General features: G+C 43.0%; 1 protein-coding gene across 1 annotated transcript in view; it reads left to right on the forward strand.

Moving 5' to 3' along the window:
• The first annotated feature begins 4138 nt into the window (after positions 1–4138).
• The window catches only part of pcsk1 (proprotein convertase subtilisin/kexin type 1), a 33332-nt gene continuing 17422 nt past the window's right edge, over positions 4139–20048 (forward strand). The window contains exons 1-4 of the mRNA XM_060934985.1: positions 4139–4349; positions 6508–6612; positions 7042–7167; positions 13935–14081. Coding sequence (XP_060790968.1) covers positions 4164–4349; positions 6508–6612; positions 7042–7167; positions 13935–14081 — 564 coding nt within the window. The 5' untranslated portion in view covers positions 4139–4163. The remainder of the gene's footprint in view (positions 4350–6507; positions 6613–7041; positions 7168–13934; positions 14082–20048) is intronic.

Consider the following 20048-nt stretch of genomic DNA (forward strand, 5'->3'; position numbering starts at 1 on the left):
GTTTAACTTATAACATGAAAGTAAGATTAATAATATAACTTAGATTACACATTTTTTCAGTTTTACTCAAATTAGGGTGGTGCAAAAATGAGTACACCCCACAACAAAAACTACTACCTCTAGTACTTTGTATGGCCTCCATGATTTTTAATGACAGCACCAAGTCTTCTAGGCATGGAATGAACAAGTTGGCGACATTTTGCAACATCAATCTTTTTCCATTCTTCAACAATGACCTCTTTTAGTGACTGGATGCTGGATGGAGAGTGATGCTCAACTTGTCTCTTCAGAATTCCCCAAAGAAAATAAGTTCTTTACACCACAAAGGTGAAGGCTATAAGAAGATCAGCAAAGCTTTACTTATCAGTCAGAATACTGTAGCAAAAGTGGTACAAAAATTTAAGAAAGATGGAACTGCAACCATCTCACAGACACGTCCAGGTCATCCACAGAAGTTAACACCTCGACAGGAGCGTCTTCTGATGAGAAGGGTTGAAGAAAATCAGTATGCAAGTTCACTGCAGTTATCTAAAGAAGTAGAAAGCCAAACTGGGGTGACTATTTCCCGTGACACAATATGGCGTACACTGCAGAGGAATGGCATGCATGGATGCGGTTCACGAAAGAAGCCTCTCCTAAAGCCCAGGCACAAAAAAGCCCACCTAGAGTTTGCCAGGGCCCATGCTGACAAAGATGAAGACTACTGGGACTCTATACTCTGGAGTGATGAGACCAAGATAAATGTTTTTGGAACTGATGGCTTCAAAACTGTATGGTGTCGCAAAGGTGAGGAATACAAAGAAAAATGCATGGTGCCTACAGTGAAACATGGTGGTGGCAGTGTCCTTATGTGGGGCTGCATGAGTGCTGCTGGTGTTGGGGAGCTGCATTTCATTGATGGCATCATGAATTCACAGACGTATTGCTCTATACTGAAAGAGGAGATGCTACCATCACTCCATGCCCTTGGTCGTCGTGCACTTTTCCAACATGACTAAACACACATCTAAGGCCACTGTTGGATTTCTGAAGAAGAACACGGTGAAAGTGATTCAGTGGCCAAGTATGTCTCCTGATCTGAACCCAATCGAACACCTATGGGGAATTCCGAAGAGACAAGTTGAGCATCACTCTCCATCCAGCATCCAGTCACTAAAAGAGGTCATTGTTGAAGAATGGAAAAAGATTGATGTTGCAAAATGTCGCCAACTTGTTCATTCCATGCCTAGAAGACTTGGTGCTGTCATTAAAAATCATGGAGGCCATACAAAGTACTAGATGTAGTAGTTTTTGTTGTGGGGTGTACTCATTTTTGCACCACCCTAATTTGAGTAAAACTGAAAAAATGTGTAATCTAAGTTTATATTATTAACCTTACTTTCACGTTATAAGTTAAACAGATGTTATATTAAACTTTGTCTTGTCAACATTTTGGAAATTCTTTGTGTTCATTGAGATATTGTTTAAAATGTTACTTTTCAAAGGGGGTGCACTCATTTACGCTGAGCACTGTACATAAGACTTCTTTATTGCCTGGTAAAACAATTTAAAATATATACTTATACAGTATCTCCCACAGACTGAATGAATTGAGATGAACTGAACCCATACCAAGGAGTTGTTTGTAACATATTGCTCCTTTAATTTCATTTTACTGTATATACCCTGACATTAAAGGCAGGGTAGGTCATTTTGGAGGAATCAAAATTAGAGTAAGCTAGATTTTAAAAGTATTCAATCAAAAATTGCTTTCCTTCCTTCAGCACGCCCTCTAAAGCCACTCCTCCAAAATACATGCCTGATTACTGCTTGAGGACGAATCCATGTGATGGAGCATTGGGGGAGGAGTGTAGCACATCTTTGTTATCCAACTACCTCATGTCTCATTCACATGTAAGAAAACACAACATTATCATAATGAATGTAAAGAATGAACATAGCTATTGTTAGTACTCACAGCTGTTGATTTGCTTGCTAGCTTTAGCAATATGTCTGTAATATGTCTGTAATATGTCTGCCTCGCCTTGTGGAAGTCTCTTGTCACGCGTAACGAGCACACAGGTAGAGTGCATGGAAGTAGGTAAGTAGGTAGACAAGCAGGTAGTCCATCAAATCATTTCATTCGGAACAAACGAAATGATTGGACGGGCTTTTAACAGCTCTGCGACTGCCACATATGACAGATTTTTTTCTTTTTATTCTCAGAGCATTTGATTTATTCATTGCTTTTGGTGTGTAAAGACAATTTCAAGAAATATAACCAAAAAAAAAGCTCCTAAAATAAATGACCCTATACCCCTTCTTAAACATTTTTTTGTTTATTATAACAAAACAGACAGGTGGCATAGTAGTGTAGTGGTTAACACTGTTACCTCACAGCAAGAAGGTTCTGGGTTCAAGCCCAGTGGCTGATGGGGGCCTTTCTGTGTGGAGTTTGCATGTTTTCCCTGTGTCTGTATGGGTTTCCTCCAGGTGCTCCAGTTTCCCCCCACAGTCCAAAGACATGCAGGTTAGGTTAACTGGCTACTCTAAATTGTCCATAGGTGTGAATGTGTGTGTGTGTGTGTGAATGGTTGAGAGGAGAAAACCTCAATAATAATCCAGTAGAAGGCAACAGGAAACCATCCATCCATTATCTGTAGCCACTTATCCTGTGCAGGGTCGTAGGAGCCTATCCCAGCTGACTATGGGCTGGACAAGTTGCCAGATCATCACAGGGCTGACACATAAAGACAAACACATTCACACCTACGATCAATTTAGAGCCACCAATTAGCCTAACCTGCATGTCTTTGGAGTGTGGAGGAAACTGGAGCAACCTGGAGGAAACCCACACAGACGCGGGGAGAACATGCAAACTCCACACAGAAAAGCCCTCATCGGCTGCTGGGCTTGAACCCAGAGCCTTCTTGCTGTGAGGCGACAGTGCTAACCGCTACACCAGCGCAACGGGAAACCACTACTGTAATTCTTCCCTAGAATCTTTGATGGCTGAAGCCATCAGAGTGGACCTTCCATCAGGCAGAACACTGAAGAACAAAACATGGAATAGACAAATGTACCAACCATGTGTCCAAAAATATTGGAGATTTAGATTATTATACTTATAACATGAGCTTATTTTCCCCTATGAGCTTAAGTTCTTTGATTTTAAGAACTCTTTTTATAGTCTCATTCTAACTTGGTAGCATGAAGTGAATACTGAATCTTCTGCTTGTGCCATGCTCCAGTTGCTTGTCCTTTTCAAGCTCTCACTGCATTACAAATACGCACATTCTTTCATGTACTGATTTGCCTGAATTGGTAAATAGATACCGAGGTGAAGATTATACACCACATGGCATTTTGTTATTTGATGAAAACGAGACAAAATGAATATTTGAAATAAATATGAATATTGCTGAGGAATAACAGTGTAAGGCAGCAGGTAATCTGAGGTAATGACCCTTGCCTGGAGCTGTCCACGGCTGCGGTGCTGAAGTGACTTGATGACGCGCGTCCTGGCGTCAATGTCTCCTATATGGAAAAGAAAAAAAAAGAGAGAGAAGCTATAAATTTGATTTTTTTTTTTTTACTCAAAGGACACGATTCATTGAATAATGAAGGATCGAATCTACTTCTTTCATTTGCTCTACAAAATGAGCTCTGACATTTTCATAAAAACAAATATGGCACAGAGATTCCACTGGCTCTCCATCTTCACTTAGATTTTAAAAAAAAAAAAAGGGGGGGGACGACTGTTGTGGTTATTTATAGACGAAATCTCCCTCCTCTTTGCCTCCTCTTCCTCCTCGTCGTCGTCCTCTTCCCATGGGACTCGAGCATCCTACCCCAGGTAGAAATTGACGTCAGAGCATTTTCGCAAATTGACGTGTAAACATCCCTTCCCCTTTCCCCGAGTCATTCACTGGTAGCTTCTCCACGCCTGCTTTCAGTTACACTCCTTCCACACCGCCGACTCACCATCCGCCCTTAGAATAAAACGGAATTTAAAAAGAAGGCAACAAAAATTATCATCTATTTATTGACTATTTATTTATTTATTTGTTTGTTTGTGTGTTTGTTTTGTTTTATTTTATTTAATTATTCCCTCGGTTGCGTCCTAAATCGATCGACGAGTCGACGCACGCCTTCATTTCTTCATCCCTGGTGTTTAGTCTGAGATGGAAGTGAGATGTCGGGCTTCGGTGGTGGTGATGATGCTGCGCGCGACTCTCGCGGTTGTGCTGTGCGCTGTGTGCGCGCGCTCCCAGCGACAATACCTGAACGAGTGGGCCGTGGAGGTCCCGGGGGGTCTTCAGGCTGCCCGGACCATCGCCGAGGAGCTCGGTTACGAGTTAGTGCGACAGGTAGGAGGATGGGTAACCAGGCATGTCTCACCTTACAGTGTTTTACAGCATATTCATCCGAATTTAGTTTATGCATTGGGTTTTGTTTGGATTATGCATTGGGTTTTGTTTAGTTTATGCATAGAGTTTTGTTTGGATTATGCATGGGGTTTTGTTTGGTTTATGTATCGGGTTTTGTTTGGTTAATGCATACAATTTAGTTTGGTTTATGCATTGGGTTTTGTTTGGATTATGCATTGGGCTTTGTTTAGTTTATGTATTGGGTTTTGTTTGGTTAATGTATACAATTTTGTTTGGTTTATGCATTGGGTTTTGTTTGGTTTATGCATTGGGTTTTGTTTAGTTTATGCATTGGGTTTTGTTTGGTTAATGTATACAGTTTTGTTTGGTTTATGCATTGGGTTTTGTTTGGTTTATGCATTGGGTTTTGTTTGGTTAATGCATAAAATTTTGTTTGGATTATGCATGGGGTTTTGTTTGATTAATGCATACAATTTGGTTTATGCATGGGGTTTTGTTTGGTTAATGCATACAATTTTGTTTGGTTTATGCATGGGGTTTTGTTTGGTTTATGTATTGGGTTTTGTTTGGTTAATGCATTGGGGGTTTTGGTTTATGCATAGGGTTTTGTTTGGTTTATGCATTGGGTTTTGTTTGGATTATGCACGGGGTTTTGTTTGGTTTATGCATTGGGTTTTGTTTGGTTCATGTTTATGTATGGGGTTTTGTTTACAATGCATGAGTTGTTGTTTTTTCCCCAAAAAATGCATTTCCTCTAAATGCTGAATCTCTGCCAATGAATACAGGAGGGTTATGGCTACAGGAATTCATACTGTAGATAAATTACAGCCATTTTCAGGTGGAAATGAATTAAACATAAGTTTAAACTGTTTACACATCATCTCCTATTGTGCACTATGTGTATATCTGACTTTAAAACCATAACAATGGACAAATTAGTTGGCAAGTTTGAAAGATTCCACAGGTTGCTTTGTGTGGCATCCCTGGTGCTCTCTCTAATCAACTAAAAAAAAAACTTTCCTGGTCACTGGGGTGGTCCCCTTATTTTGTGTAAGATTAATGTGTACTCTATACTGTTTCACCTGGAAAATATGGATATATTGTCATTTTCAAAAAGAGTGAAGGTACAAAATGTACCTTTAAGAGTGAAGCTAAAGGTAAACATGCTGCTTTCTACATAAAAGATACATAATGGTACAGAAGATGAACCCTTGAGGTCCACCCTAGCGATAAGGAAAGGTACAATACAGTACCCTTTTTCTCCAGAGTGGAGGCTAAATTCTACCTTAATTCATGATGATTTTTTTTCCTATTTATTTTTGTTGTTGTTGTTGTTGTTGTTTCACAAAAAGAGCATTGGGAGTTTTTACTTCAAAAATGGGTCCACAATCTTTTGACTGTTACAAGACAGTCATTGTATATAATTAATTTTTAATAGATATTCTATGGTTTATTTTTATTAGCCTCTCAGCCTAGGAATAAAATCTGCAAAAAGTCATTAAAAACCTTATAAAACACAGAAATTCATCTCTACTATGTATTCATCGACTGACCGATCGATCGATAGATCAATCGATAGATAGATACACACATACACAGTGCTATTGCATTTATATGATTACCAAAAACAAATAAATGAATAAATAAATCTTTGACATCAGTGATAACCAATTTGTAAAACTAAAAACTCAATTAAAAATGTCCAGTTCACCAGAATATACCGTACAACCATTTTTACCATTGTGATATACATGTATTTTTATTCTAATTCTGCCAAATAACAGTATATGTTAGACAGTTTTATATTTTATAGTCCAAGTCTTATACATTATATGCAATTCAAAATGTAATAGTAATACATCCAGCATACATACATACAGTATTTCTGGCTTTAGTCACTTATTCAAACATACCCTGTATTTAAGTCTTGATTTGGTGTTGATTGACCAAAAAAATACTTAAAGGGTTTTTTATTTCAGGATTTAAATAAATTATGAGATTTCTTTTTCTCATTAAAAATAAGTTGAAAATGGTTAATCCAAATGCCAAACCGGAAGGATAGGAAGCTTAATGAGCAAGAATGAATCATCATTGGGCACATCATTGGCTTCCTCTCACTCTATCCTTATTTTTGCAGATTGGGGCCCTAGAGAACCATTATTTATTCAAACATCACTATCATCCTAGCAGGACCAAAAGGAGTGCAGATCACATTACCAAAAGGCTGTCAGAAGATGACAGGGTAAGGACTCGCTGTCAGAAGTTCCTGATTTCTGTACATTCATCTGTTGAGAATATATTGTCTGTTGTACTGTCAGTTGTCTTTGCAGTTTAAAATGTTTAAATGTCTACCATTTCTCATGTTTGGTATAAATTCATCCAAGCATCCATCCAACTGTCTGGCCATTCATCCATCCAACAAACCAACCAACCATCCATCAAACCATCCATTAATCTATCCCACCATCCAATGATCCTTCCATCCATCCATCCATCCATCCATTCAACTGTCCAACCAACCATCCTTCCATCCAACCATCCATCCATCAATTGATTCATCCAACCAACCAGCCATCCATCAAACCATCCATTCATCTGTCCAACCATCCTTCCATCCACAAATGTATGTGTCGTATATATAGCAATGTTTTATTGTCTTTTTTCTCTGAAGGTGTCTTGGGCAGAGCAGCAGTATGAAAAGAAACGGACTAAGCGTGCTCCGCTGGGGGGAGAATGTAAAGACTGCTCTGTGGACAAACTCTTTGACGATCCCATGTGGAACCAGCAGTGGTACTTGGTGAGTTTCCTTTGGTTGGCTTGACTTAATCACTGTGTGTTGTTCAACCAACTCCTTTGTGATTTATCCTCTCCATTAATCTCTGACAAGTGGCACTTTAAAGCAGATAAATTACCCATTTACTATGTATAATATTCTTGATAACGCTGGAGGTAAAAAAAAAAAAAAAAAAGACAGGTTTCCAAATGGATCATGGTCATATCAATAAAGGAAATCCTCACTTCACTGATAACTGAGAGACAGAATTAGGCGGTCAATGAGAAAAAGAATAAGTACATCCATCAAAATCAGAATCAATCACTGTGTTTGTCAGTCTGAGTTGTTCAACAGAATGAATTTCTTCTTCTCTCTGGAGATGGAGACTTGTCTTGGCCCAAGCACTTCATTACTGGGCCAGTGTTACCTCTGGGACTCTGTTTCTCAGCTATAGTAGTACAGCATTCATGATTTAGTGATAAAGCGGAAGCAGTAGGATGTAAGTGTGAGTCTTTTATTCAAATCCAAAGCAGCAAACAAACTGAACAGGAAACAGTGGTCAATCAATCAGTCAGTCCGAACAGGGCAGGGCAATCAAACTCAAAAATGATGGGTAAAACTAGCAGTCAAAACTGATAGAGATAAAAAGAAACAAAGATGTGCATAGATTAGAGGTATATACTGTATATACAGAGACCAAATAATAATTAAACAGGTAAAATGACAATAAATATAAGATATAAACAAGTAAACAAATGTCTGGACTGGAATCAGATATGGTGTTGTGGTGGCATGGTGGTGCTTTGGTTAGCACTGTCATCTCACAGCAAGAAGGTTTTGGGTTTGAGCCCAGTGGCTGACGGGGGCCTTTCTGTGTTGAGTTTACATGTCCTCCCCATATCTGTGTGGATTTCCTCTGGGTGCTCTGGTTTCCCCCCACAGTCCAAAGACATGCAGTAAGGTTAACTGGCTAGGTGTGAATGGTTGTGTCCCAAGCCAGGAACTGGGAGGGTTGTGGCAAGAAGGGCTTCCAGCATAAAACTATGCTCCAATTAATATGACTGTTGGATCAATAGGGTCTACATGGCAGCAACCCCAGACACATAAGTGGGACAAGCTGGAAGAAGTGAGAGTTGCAGTGCCTACTGGATTTGGATCTGATATTTAGAAACAGTGGTAGCTTGGTGGTGCTAGAATTTGAATTCACAACCTTACAATCAGTAACCTAAAGCTACCATTTGGGCCACCACTGCCCCAATAAGTGAACCCACAAGCCATAACTGTGAAGGCTGTTGCTTTATTCAATCAGCTACGGGAAAATATTGGAAATATTCTGGGAAAAAAAATTCCAGTTGACAGGGATAGATGGGTAGATAGAGACAGATGAAGGAAAAAGACCACACATTTAGTTGAAAAACAGCCCTTGCTAAACCAAAGCAAAAGACTCTTAACACTAAGAGCATCTTAACTAGGAGAGAGAGAACATTCATTGTGCTGCTCGCTCTACCATTTAACAATGACCTTTGTGTTACGATGCTTTTGGGAAACTCAGGCCTGATTAGTTTTAGTATTGTAGGCTGATGTTGCTAATTTCCATATATTCAGAGATGTTCCATTTCTACAACCCCAATTCCAAAAAAGCCAGGATGCTGTGCAAACTAAATAAAAACAGAATGCGATAATTTGCAAATCATGAAAACCCGATATTTCATTGAAAATAGTACAAAGACAACATATCAAATGTTGAAACTGAGAAATGTTATTGCTGTTTGAAAAATATATGCTCATTTTGAATTTGATGTCAGCAAGCAACACGTTTCAGAAAAGTTGGGACAGGGGCATGTTTACTGTTACACTGTGTTGCATCATCTCTACTTTTTCATCTTCTATCTCTCATCTTTATTTTTACTTTTGAAGAGACCAATTGCTGTAGTTTTGAAAGAGAAATATTGTCCCATTCTTGCCTGATATACAGTTTCATTTGCTCAACAGTTTGTGGTCTGCTTTGTTGTATTTTGCGCTTTATAATCCACCAAACATTTTAAATGGGAGACAGGTCTGGACTGCTGGCAGGCCGGTTTAGCACCCAGACTCAGATATCTAATTACATCCAATCAGGCCTTGAACTTTGACTCACTTTTACATCAAATGGAATACTTTCGATGACTGATTCATTTTGGCTATACCACAATGCCGTTTAATTCTCGTATCTGATTGGTTAGAAGGTGTTGATTCATTTTCTGTAACACCACAGCTGTGGTAGTAATTTCCAGCTCTATGCTTTACATCAATACGCTCTTTGCATACATTAAACACATTTCCATAATAACAACTAATTCACAGGGATTTATATTGTGGATGCTACATACAGTATAAATGGATTAGAAAACAGATCATTCGTTGTTGATATGGCAATGTTTTCTGTGACAGGACATTTATTTAACATTTTTGGAAGGAGTCAGATCCAGTGTCAGCACTTTGTAAGCGTCAGCGGTAATGAAAATTGGATTGTTTTATGGTTTCTCAGTAATGTGAGCTACAACAAGCTGCATTATTTTTTGGTTTTTTGTCTTCAAGCGAGTTTATGTCCTTGGTCATTTATTTATAACAGCACGCTTTGTCGTGTTTTATTCTTTGTATATGTCTTCTTTTTCACGTTCTTCAGTGTAGTAATTGTCAATTTATGTATCTTTCTGTAATATCTCTGGTATTGTGGGTTTCTCCTGTTTTATCTTGCTTTTTATGGCTGTAAAACAGGATATTGGAAAATCTGAGTCACCCATATAAAAGGCACATAAAGGAGCCACTTCCCAGAATCCTAACTGAGCACATCATAAAATAAATTCCTGCTTGATTTGCCATATGTTTTTGAATCTGTTTATATCCTGAATATCTTTAGCTTTCGAGTCAAATCAAGCACAGTTTATTTCTTGACTTGTGCGTGATTGCGCTCGTCATGCTTCATGCTTTTGTAGCAGGTCCTTTTTAAAGACCCAATTTGCAAAAGTGGCCCGGTTTGCGTGGCATGTTCATGTGTGGTATGAGACATCGTAGTGCAGTGGTGCATAGAGAAAGAGGGGGAGAGGGAGCAAGCGAGGATGACGTGCGAAGTCTGGAGAGGAGGCAGGATGTGCTGAGAAGGAAGGGAGGGCAGAGGGAAAAGATAGATTGTCATGGAGTGTGGCAAATACATTACCTCGTGGCTCTTGATAATTCAATCAGAGATGACTCACAAGGCGTTTCTCTCCATTTCTACAGAACGCCGCATGCTGTAATTGAGTGGGCGTGGCGAGTCGGAGTATATGTTTGGGTGTGTGTTCAATTTTCAGAGCAAATGATCATAGAAGAAATCTGTAGATGGTAGCTTAGATGTTTTATTGTTGTTGTTGTTGTGACAGATTTTTCCTGTTTGAGCATAATCCATAAAAGCTATTCCAGTATCTTGTATTATGAGTGAATATCTAAAGGTCGTCCTTTCTGAAAATCCTGATACATCTGGCCGTACGCATTATATTTGCTCCCTTCCCCCTCCCTCAGCTTAGAGATCTGAGTTATGAGTCATTCCTGAGGGTCGTGCTTGTGTAACATCGATGCATTCTCTACATCCAAGCTCTTTATTTGAGCCTTTCTCTTAGCTCTGAATCATCAGCGATGCTGGGCAGCGCTTTATTCCTCCTCCCTTCCCTGTCCATTAACCAATTAAAGATGATACTTAATGATCTCTCTTCTACTTCCCATGCTGAGCCTTCATGAATTACACATTCCTTATCAAGCTGATGGCTTCCTCTTCTTTCGGCACTTTAGAGCGACCTCTTTCTAACGGTTAATAACCTGCCTAAAGCTGGCGTGTCTTCGTGACACATCAAGGACTGAGAATGGTCTTCAAAAAGGTCAACATGGAAGATTACATCAGTCACTTTTCATTTAAAATAAGAGCCGTTCAGCTTTGGAGTGGCTATACCATGGGATTAATACAGAGGCTTTGGATTATTAATAGGTTTATTTGTAAAGCACATTCAAACCAAAGTGCTGTACATACAACTCTTATATAAAAGTCACATCAACGTACCCATGTAGTGTTTAAACACTTCACGTGATCTTTCACACTTTTATCTCATGTAGTGAAGTGAAGGATTTTTAACATGTATTTAGCTAAACCGCAAGCTAGCCTAGTGGTTAGCATGTCTGCCTCTCGACAGGGAGATCACGAGTTCTACACACGGTTGGGTCATACTAAAGACCATCGTAAAAATGGTACCTACTGCCATCTGGCAAGGCATGCCGCAATCCAGATGTGAGTGGGGAGTCATACTCTTGCAGTTACCAGAGGACTAGCCCGCCACTGCAACCCTAGCTGTATAATAAGCGAGAGACTGATGGCTCTCAAAGAGGAGATCGGCGTCACCCAATGTGCCTTAAGGGCCTGGCTAGTACTGGGACGGGAGACTACCTGGGAAGACCAGGCTCTGGCAGGGGAGGGACTTTGACTTTTTTGTAGTTAGCTAACCTCAGCTAACTAGTCTGCTGTATCACTGTAACATGTGGTTAGTGATGTTAGTGAGTCCATACAGGGAATCCAATATACATGCAGAGGCAGATTCAAAAACAATAACACATGAATGTGTCAGAAAAACAGAAACAATAAACAAGGAAATAACTCTCAGAATCACACGATTCAATTGGCAAGACTTCGTTCAAACAACAATGAATGAATAACCTGGCTAATCAACATGGAACAGGTGAACCCAATAGGGTGATCGAGCAGTCACAGGACAGATGCAAAGATAAGACCAAAACAAAGGTACATTAGATTAATAGCATTTAGCAGACACTCTTATCCAGAATGACATACAACATACCCAGAGTAGCCTGGAGAGCAGTTGGGGGTTAAATGCCTTGCTCTTCAGCCATTCCTGCTGATCCAAGGAATTGAACTGGTGACCTTTTAGTCCTAGAGCTGTGGCGCTAACCATTAGGCCATGGCTTTAACAACATAAACAAAAACGTGGAGAATCATGATTCACATTGAGAATGCAAATTTGTGCTAATCATTACATGAAAGTCAAATTGTTCATTAAAATCAATAAAACAACTTTTCACAGAAGGTCTACTCTTGTTACACAATGTTTCAAACCACATTAAATTGACAAACTTTAAACGAATTCTTCAGTGTGTTCAGCTACTTAATATTTGTGTTGTTACATGATACAGTGGTAAAGAGTAATGTACTTCTGCCTAGCCTGGGCCTTCTCATCACTGTAGCTAGCATAACACAATATAAGTCATTAGCCAGTCAGATTAGCCATCTTTTTCTCTCTGGTAGTGTTGTAGTCAAGACCAACTAAACCAAGACTAAGTCATGACCAAGACCAAAGTGTATCAAGACCAAGACAAGACCAAGCCTTTGAGGGGTTGAGATCAAGTCAAGACCAGAACCAGACCAGTGTGTGTGAAGGGGGTGGGGGAGGGGTGACGGCCATTAACAGGAAGAAAATTTTAAAATTAGCAATGAGTCACGTTATTGGTTGGATTTGAAGCAGAAAATTTTACATCCAGTCACAGTAACGATGTTACCAAATATATCAGACAATGCGTAGGCAATTTAGTGAAATCCCCACAGTTGTGGTCTTGAAATAAAATCCCGAGTCCTCTATGCCCAAAACAGAGACAAGACTGAGTAAAAATGAGGTCGATTCCGAGACAATACCAAGACCTTCAAAAAGTGGTCTTGAGACCAAGACCAATCTCAAGTACTACAACACTACTCTCTGGAGATCACTTTTCGACCCAGAGCAAATCCATCCATCCATTATCTGTAGCTGCTTATCCTGTTCATAGGGTCGCAGGCAAGCTGGAGCCTATCCCAGCTGACTATGGGCGAGAGGCGGGGTACACCCTGGACAAGTCACCAGGTTATCGCAGGACTGACACACAGAGACAAACAACCATTCACACTCACATTCACACCTACGGTCAATTTAGAGCCACCAATTAACCTAACCTGCATGTCTTTGGACTGTGGGAGAAACCGGAGCACCCGGAGGAAACCCATGCAGACACGGAGAGAACATGCAAACTCCACACAGAAAGGCCCACTGGGCTCAAACCCACAACCTTCTTGCTGTGAGGTGACAGTGCTAACCACTACACCACCATGCCACCCCACCCCAGAGCAAATCATCAAAATAAAAGACTCCTTTAATAACTGGAACATGGAGTATGTTTTTGAAATTGTGACAGAAGCTTGTTTCAACAAAGTACGGTACTAACTTCTACTTCAGGAATTAGGGGAAGCCATGGCCTAATGGTTAGAGAAGCAGCTTTGGGACCATGGGTTCAATTCCCTGGACCAGCAGGAATGGTTGAAGTGCCCTTGAGCAAGGTCCCCAACTGCTTCCCAGGTTGCTCTGGGTATGTTGTATGTCACTCTGGATAAGAGCATCTCATTAATGTAAGGTAACGAATTAAAAATAGCGCTCCAGGTTTTACTCCAGTGGTTGCAAAACCATGATCCAATTTTGGCACATGATGTGGATTTACAGGTTTTTCATGTCAGGCTGTCAAAACAATCATTATAAACTGATGTTTGGTTTACAGAGAATATTAACTACAACATCATGGTTGTTCACACTGTTAACAGAAAAAGTGCAAACCGTGAATAGTTTATTGAATTCCATGCCAGATACTACAGCCATGGAGAGAGGCACAGACTCACACAAATATACTCAGACCCAAATAAGACTATATTTATATCCTTTCTAACCATTTCACTCGTTCTATCCTGCCCCCAGCAAGACACACGGACATCGTCGTCGCTGCCGAAACTGGACCTTCACGTGATCCCTGTGTGGAAGAAAGGCATCACGGGTAAAGGCATTGTCATCACCGTGCTGGATGACGGCCTGGAATGGAACCACACCGACATCTACCCCAATTATGTAAGTGCATCACCATAGCAACAGGCCGCTCCACCAGCATAACACCGTACGGCTGTTTCCGTGGTAACGACGACCCCCAGCCAGACAAATGATTATCTGGATGACCATCCCTGGAGTATGGAGAGCTGCATGTAGTATTATCAGGCAGGAATGCTGATACTTAAGGCCTTAAATTTGCAGTGAGATATATGGAAAGAGTACGTGTCAGCATGCAAATATTATCTTCTATTCCTAATACGAGCTGTATCCTGATGTCTTGTATTCCATCTCGTATTTACAAATTTCCGAGGCTGGAGGAGAGCCGCTTTTCACTTGAGTGCAGGCCTTTTGTGTGCGATAGTGAATAGATGTGTTGCAATCACAGGCCACACACACATATACACACAGACTGAAGGAGGCAGAGATGGAGAGTGAGTCTGTGTTTCCACACAGATGGAGCTATAGTGTCTGTAATTATCCTTACTCAATCAGAACGCCTTTAGTGTCTCTGTTGTACAGCGATAGCAGTACTCAGGCAGTAGGTTCTGCAATCAATACAAGCTGCTTTCCCAGGCAAAGACTGAGCCTCATACTGGAGTAAACGACATCTACAGCATGTGTCCAGAAAATCCAAGTACTGCAGCCATCTTTACATTGTACAATGAATTTATTTTTCAGCCTGATTTTTCTGTTGAAGACCAAAATGTGCAAATCGTAAAAGAATTTCTGACCTCAGAGGTCTTAGAAGACATAATTAATGCCATTGCAACCAAAGACATTGCAAGTAGATCACTGCTACTCGAACACTTTGTCTAAAATCCACTGAAAGGAAGGCGGCAAAAAGGTTACACAAAACTCACAAGACGGTTATTGGCAATAACGAAATGTAAAACGAGACCGTCAGTGACGGCGTAGCTCACTCCGGCCCAGTCTAGTGCTGAAGGAACGATCTAAAGTGGGCCACCTTGCGCAATAAATTTTGCAAGCTATATACACTATATACAAGCTATATACACCCTAGGAATACCAACCTATTTGCCAGAAGGAATCCAAAACGGTGAGGAACTGACTGAGAAGAAGCGATTTTTGTTGAACTGCTCATTAAGGCTTAATTAGCCCATAACTTCATTAATAATTGCAATTAAGAAAATCTGGGAAGGAAGTTATATGCACCCTAGGTACCCCTACCTTCATCTCGTCTCTCGTCTTCTTCCGCTTATCCAGGACCGGGTCGCGGAGGCAGCAGTCTAAGCATGGAAGCCCAAACTTCCCTTTCCCCAGACACCTCGGCCAGCTCCTCGGGAAGAACACCGAGGCGTTCCCAGGCCAGCCGAGAGACATAGTCCCTCCAGCGTGTCCTGGGTCTTCCCCGGGGCCTCCTCCCGGGGGGACATGCCTGGAACACCTCCCCAGGGAGGCGTCCAGGAGGCATCCGAAAAAGATGCCCGAGCCACCTCAGCTGGTTCCTCTCGATGTGGAGGAGCAGCGGCTCTACTCCGAGCTCCTCCCGAGTGACTGTGCTTCTCACCCTATCTCTAAGGGAGCGCCCAGCCACCCTGCGAAGGAAACTCATTTCAGCCGCTTGTATCCGCGATCTTGTTCTTTCTGTCATTACCCAAAGCTCATGACCATAGGTGAGAGTCGGAACGTAGATCGACCGGTAAATTGAGAGCTTCGCCTTTTGGCTCAGCTCCTTCTTCACCACGACGGACCGGTAAAGCGACCGCATCACTGCGGAGGCTGCACCGATCCGCCTGTCGATCTCACGCTCCATCCTTCCCTCACTCGTGAACAAGATCCCGAGATACTTAAACTCCTCCACTTGAGGCAGGACTTCTCCACCAACCTGGAGAGGGCAAGCCACCCTTTTCCGGTCGAGAACCATGGCCTCGGACTTGGAGGTGCTGATTCTCATCCCAGCCGCTTCACACTCGACTGCAAACCGCCCCAGTGCATGCTGAAGGTCCTGGTTTGAAGAAGCCAACAGGACAACATCATCCGCAAAAAGCAGAGATGAAATCCTGTGGTTCCCAAACAGGATTCCTTCCGGCCCCTGGCTGCGCCTAGAAATTCTGTCCATAAAAATTATGAACAGAACCGGTGACAAAGGGCAGCCCTGACGGAGTCCAACATGCACTGGGAACAGGTCTGACTTACTGCCGGCAATGCGAACCAGACTCCTGCTCCGTTCGTACAGGGACCGGACAGCCCTTAGCAAAGAGCCCCGAACCCCATACTCCCGAAGCACCCCCCACAGAATACCACGGGGGACACGGTCGAATGCCTTCTCCAGATCCACAAAGCACATGTGGACTGGTTGGGCAAACTCCCATGAACCCTCGAGCACCCTATGAAGGGTATAGAGCTGGTCCAGTGTTCCGCGACCAGGACGAAAACCGCATTGTTCCTCCTGGATCCGAGGTTCGACTATCGGTCGAATTCTCCTCTCCAGTACCCTGGAGTAAACTTTCCCTGGGAGGCTGAGAAGTGTGATTCCCCTATAATTGGAGCACACTCTCCGGTCCCCTTTCTTAAAAAGAGGGACCACCACCCCAGTCTGCCACTCCAGAGGCACTGTCCCCGACCGCCACGCGATGTTGCAGAGGCGTGTCAACCAAGACAGCCCCACAACATCCAGAGACTTGAGATACTCAGGGCGGATCTCATCCACCCCCGGTGCCTTGCCACCGAGGAGCTTGCAAACCACCTCAGTGACTTCGGCTTGGGTAATGGACGAGTCCACCTCTGAGTCATCAGCCTCAGTCTCCTCAGTGGAAGACATGACGGTGGGATTGAGGAGATCCTCAAAGTATTCCTTCCACCGCCCGACAATGTCCCCAGTCGAGGTCAACAGCTCCCCACCCGCACTGTAAACAGTGTTGGCAGAGTACTGCTTCCCCCTCCTGAGGCGCCGGACGGTTTGCCAGAATTTCTTCGAGGCCGACCGATAGTCCTTCTCCATGGCCTCCCCGAACTCCTCCCAGTTCCGAGTTTTTGCCTCCGCAACTGCCCGAGCTGCAGCACGCCTGGCCTGCCGATACCCGTCGGCTGCCTCAGGAGTCCCGGAGGTCAACATGGCCCGATAGGACTCCTTCTTCAGCTTGACGGCATCCCTTACTTCCGGTGTCCACCACCGGGTTCGGGGATTGCCGCCACGACAGGCACCGGAGACCTTGCGGCCACAGCTCCGAACAGCTGCGTCCACAATGGAGGTAGAGAACATGGTCCACTCAGACTCAATGTCCCCCGCCTCCCTCGGAAGCTGGGAAAAGCTCTCCCGGAGGTGGGAGTTAAAGACCTCCCCAACAGAGTGCTCGGCCAGACGTTCCCAGCAGACCCTCACCATACGTTTGGGCCTGCCAGGTCTGTCCAGCTTCCTCCTCCGCCAGCGGATCCAACTCACCACCAGGTGGTGATCAGTTGACAACTCAGCCCCTCTCTTCACCCGAGTGTCCAAGACATAGGGTCGGAGATCAGATGACACGACTACAAAGTCGATCATCGACCTCCGACCTAAGGTGTCCTGGTGCCACGTGCACTTATGGACACCCCTATGCTCGAACATGGTGTTCGTTATGGACAAACTGTGACTAGCACAGAAGTCCAATAACAAAACACCACTCGGGTTCAGATCGGGGAGGCCGTTCCTCCCAACCACGCCCCTCCAGGTGTCACTGTCATCGCCCACGTGAGCATTGAAGTCCCCCAGTAGCACAATGGAGTCCCCAGTCTGAGCACCCCTCAGTACCTCTCCCAGGGACTCCAAGAAGGCCGGATACTCTATACTGCTATTTGGCCCGTAGGCACAAACAACAGCAAGAGCCCTCTCCCCAATCCGAAGGCGCAGAGAGGCGACCCTCTCGTTCACTGGGGTAAACTCCAACACATGGCGGCTGAGCTGGGGAGCTATAAGGAAGCCCACACCAGCCCGCCGCCGCTCACCATGGGCGACTCCAGAGAAGTGGAAAGTCCAGCCCCTCTCGAGGAGCTGGGTTCCAGAGCCCAAGCTGTGCGTGGAGGTGAGCCCGACTATCTCTAGCCGGTACCTCTCAACCTCCCGCACAAGCTCAGGCTCCTTCCCCCCCAGCGAAGTGACATTCCATGTCCCAACAGCCAGCCGCTGTGTCCGGGGGTCAGGTCGTCGAGGCCCCTGCCTTCGACTGCCACCCAATCCACACTGCACCAAACCCCACATAAACCCCCTACCTTCATGCCAGAAAGAATCAAAATCAGTGAAGTATTCAGGGAAAAGAAGCGATTTGTATGGAAACTGCTCATTAGGGCTTAATTACCCCATATCTTTAATATTAATTGCAATTATGCAAATTTGGGGAGAAGCTCTATGCACCCCAGGCAGACCTACCTTCCTGGCAAAAAAAATTGGTGAAGAATTGAGAGAGAAGAAGCGATTTTCGTGAAATGTGGACGACGTCGGACGGACAACACATGATGGCATGATCTCATCTCCTATCGGCCAGATGAGCTAAAAACACATCATATACAGTGGTGCTTGAAAGTTTGTGAACCCTTTAGAATTTTTTATATTTCTGCATAAATATGACCTAAAACATCATCAGATTTTCACACAAGTCCTAAAAGTAGATAAAGAGAACCCAGTTAAACAAATGAGACAAAAATATTATACTTGGTCATTTATTTATTTAGGAAAATCATCCAATATTACATATCTGTGAGTGGCAAAAGTATGTGAACCTCTAGGATTAGCAGTTAATTTGAAGGTGAAATTAGAGTCAGGTGTTTTCAATCAATGGGATGACAATCAAGTGTGAGTAGGCACCCTGTTTTATTTAAAGAACAGAGATCGATCAAAGTCTGATCTTCACAACACATGTTTGTGGAAGTGTATCATGGCATGAACAAAGGAGATTTCTGAGGACCTCAGAAAAAGTGTGGTTGATGCTCATCAGGCTGGAAAAGGTTACAAAACCATCTCTAAAGAGTTTGGACTCCACCAATTCACAGTCAGACAGATTGTGTACAAATGGAGGAAATTCAAGACCATTGTTACCCTCCCCAGGAGTGGTCGCCCAACAAAGATCACTCCAAGAGCAAGGCGTGTAATAGTCGGCGAGGTCACAAAGGACCCCAGGGTAACTTCTAAGCAACTGAAGGCCTCTCTCACATTGGCTAATATTAATGTTCATGAGTCCACCATCAGGAGAACACTGAACAACAATGGTGTGCATGGTAGGGTTGCAAGGAGAAAGCCACTGCTCTCCAAAAATAACATTGCTGCTCGTCTGCAGGTTGCTAAAGATCATGTGGACAAGCCAGAAGGCTATTGGAAAAATGTTTTGTGGACGGATCAGACCAAAATAGAACTTTTTGGTTTAAATGAGAAGCATTATGTTTGGAGAAAGGAAAACACTGCATTCCAGCTTAAGAACCTTATCCCATCTGTGAAACATGGTGGTGGTAGTATCATGGTTTGGGCCTGTTTTGCTGCATCTGGGCCAGGACGGCTTGCCATCATTGATGGAACAATGAATTCTGAATTATACCAGCAAATTCTAAAGGAAAATGTCAGGGCATCTGTCCATGAACTGAATCTCAAGAGAAGGTGGGTCATACAGTAAGACAACGACCCTAAGCACAAAAGTCATTCTACCGAAGAATAAAGTTAATGTTTTGGAATGGCCAAGTCAAAGTCCTGACCTTAATCCAATCGAAATGTTGTGGAAGGACCTGAAGCGAGCAGTCCATGTTAGGAAACCCACCAACATCCCAGAGTTGAAGCTGTTCTGTACGGAGGAATGGGCTAAAATTCCTCCAAGCCAGTGTGCAGGACTGATCAACAGTTACCAGAAACGTTTAGTTGCAGTTATTGCTGCACAAGGGGATCACACCAGATACTGAAAGCAAAGGTTCACATACTTTTGCCACTCACAGATATGTAATATTGGATAATTTTCCTCAATAATTAAATGGCCAAGTATAATATTTTTGTCTCATTTGTTTCACTGGGTT

Source organism: Neoarius graeffei, chromosome 12, assembly GCF_027579695.1.
Source record: "Neoarius graeffei isolate fNeoGra1 chromosome 12, fNeoGra1.pri, whole genome shotgun sequence".
In the NCBI taxonomy this organism is placed as follows: Eukaryota; Metazoa; Chordata; class Actinopteri; order Siluriformes; family Ariidae; genus Neoarius; species Neoarius graeffei.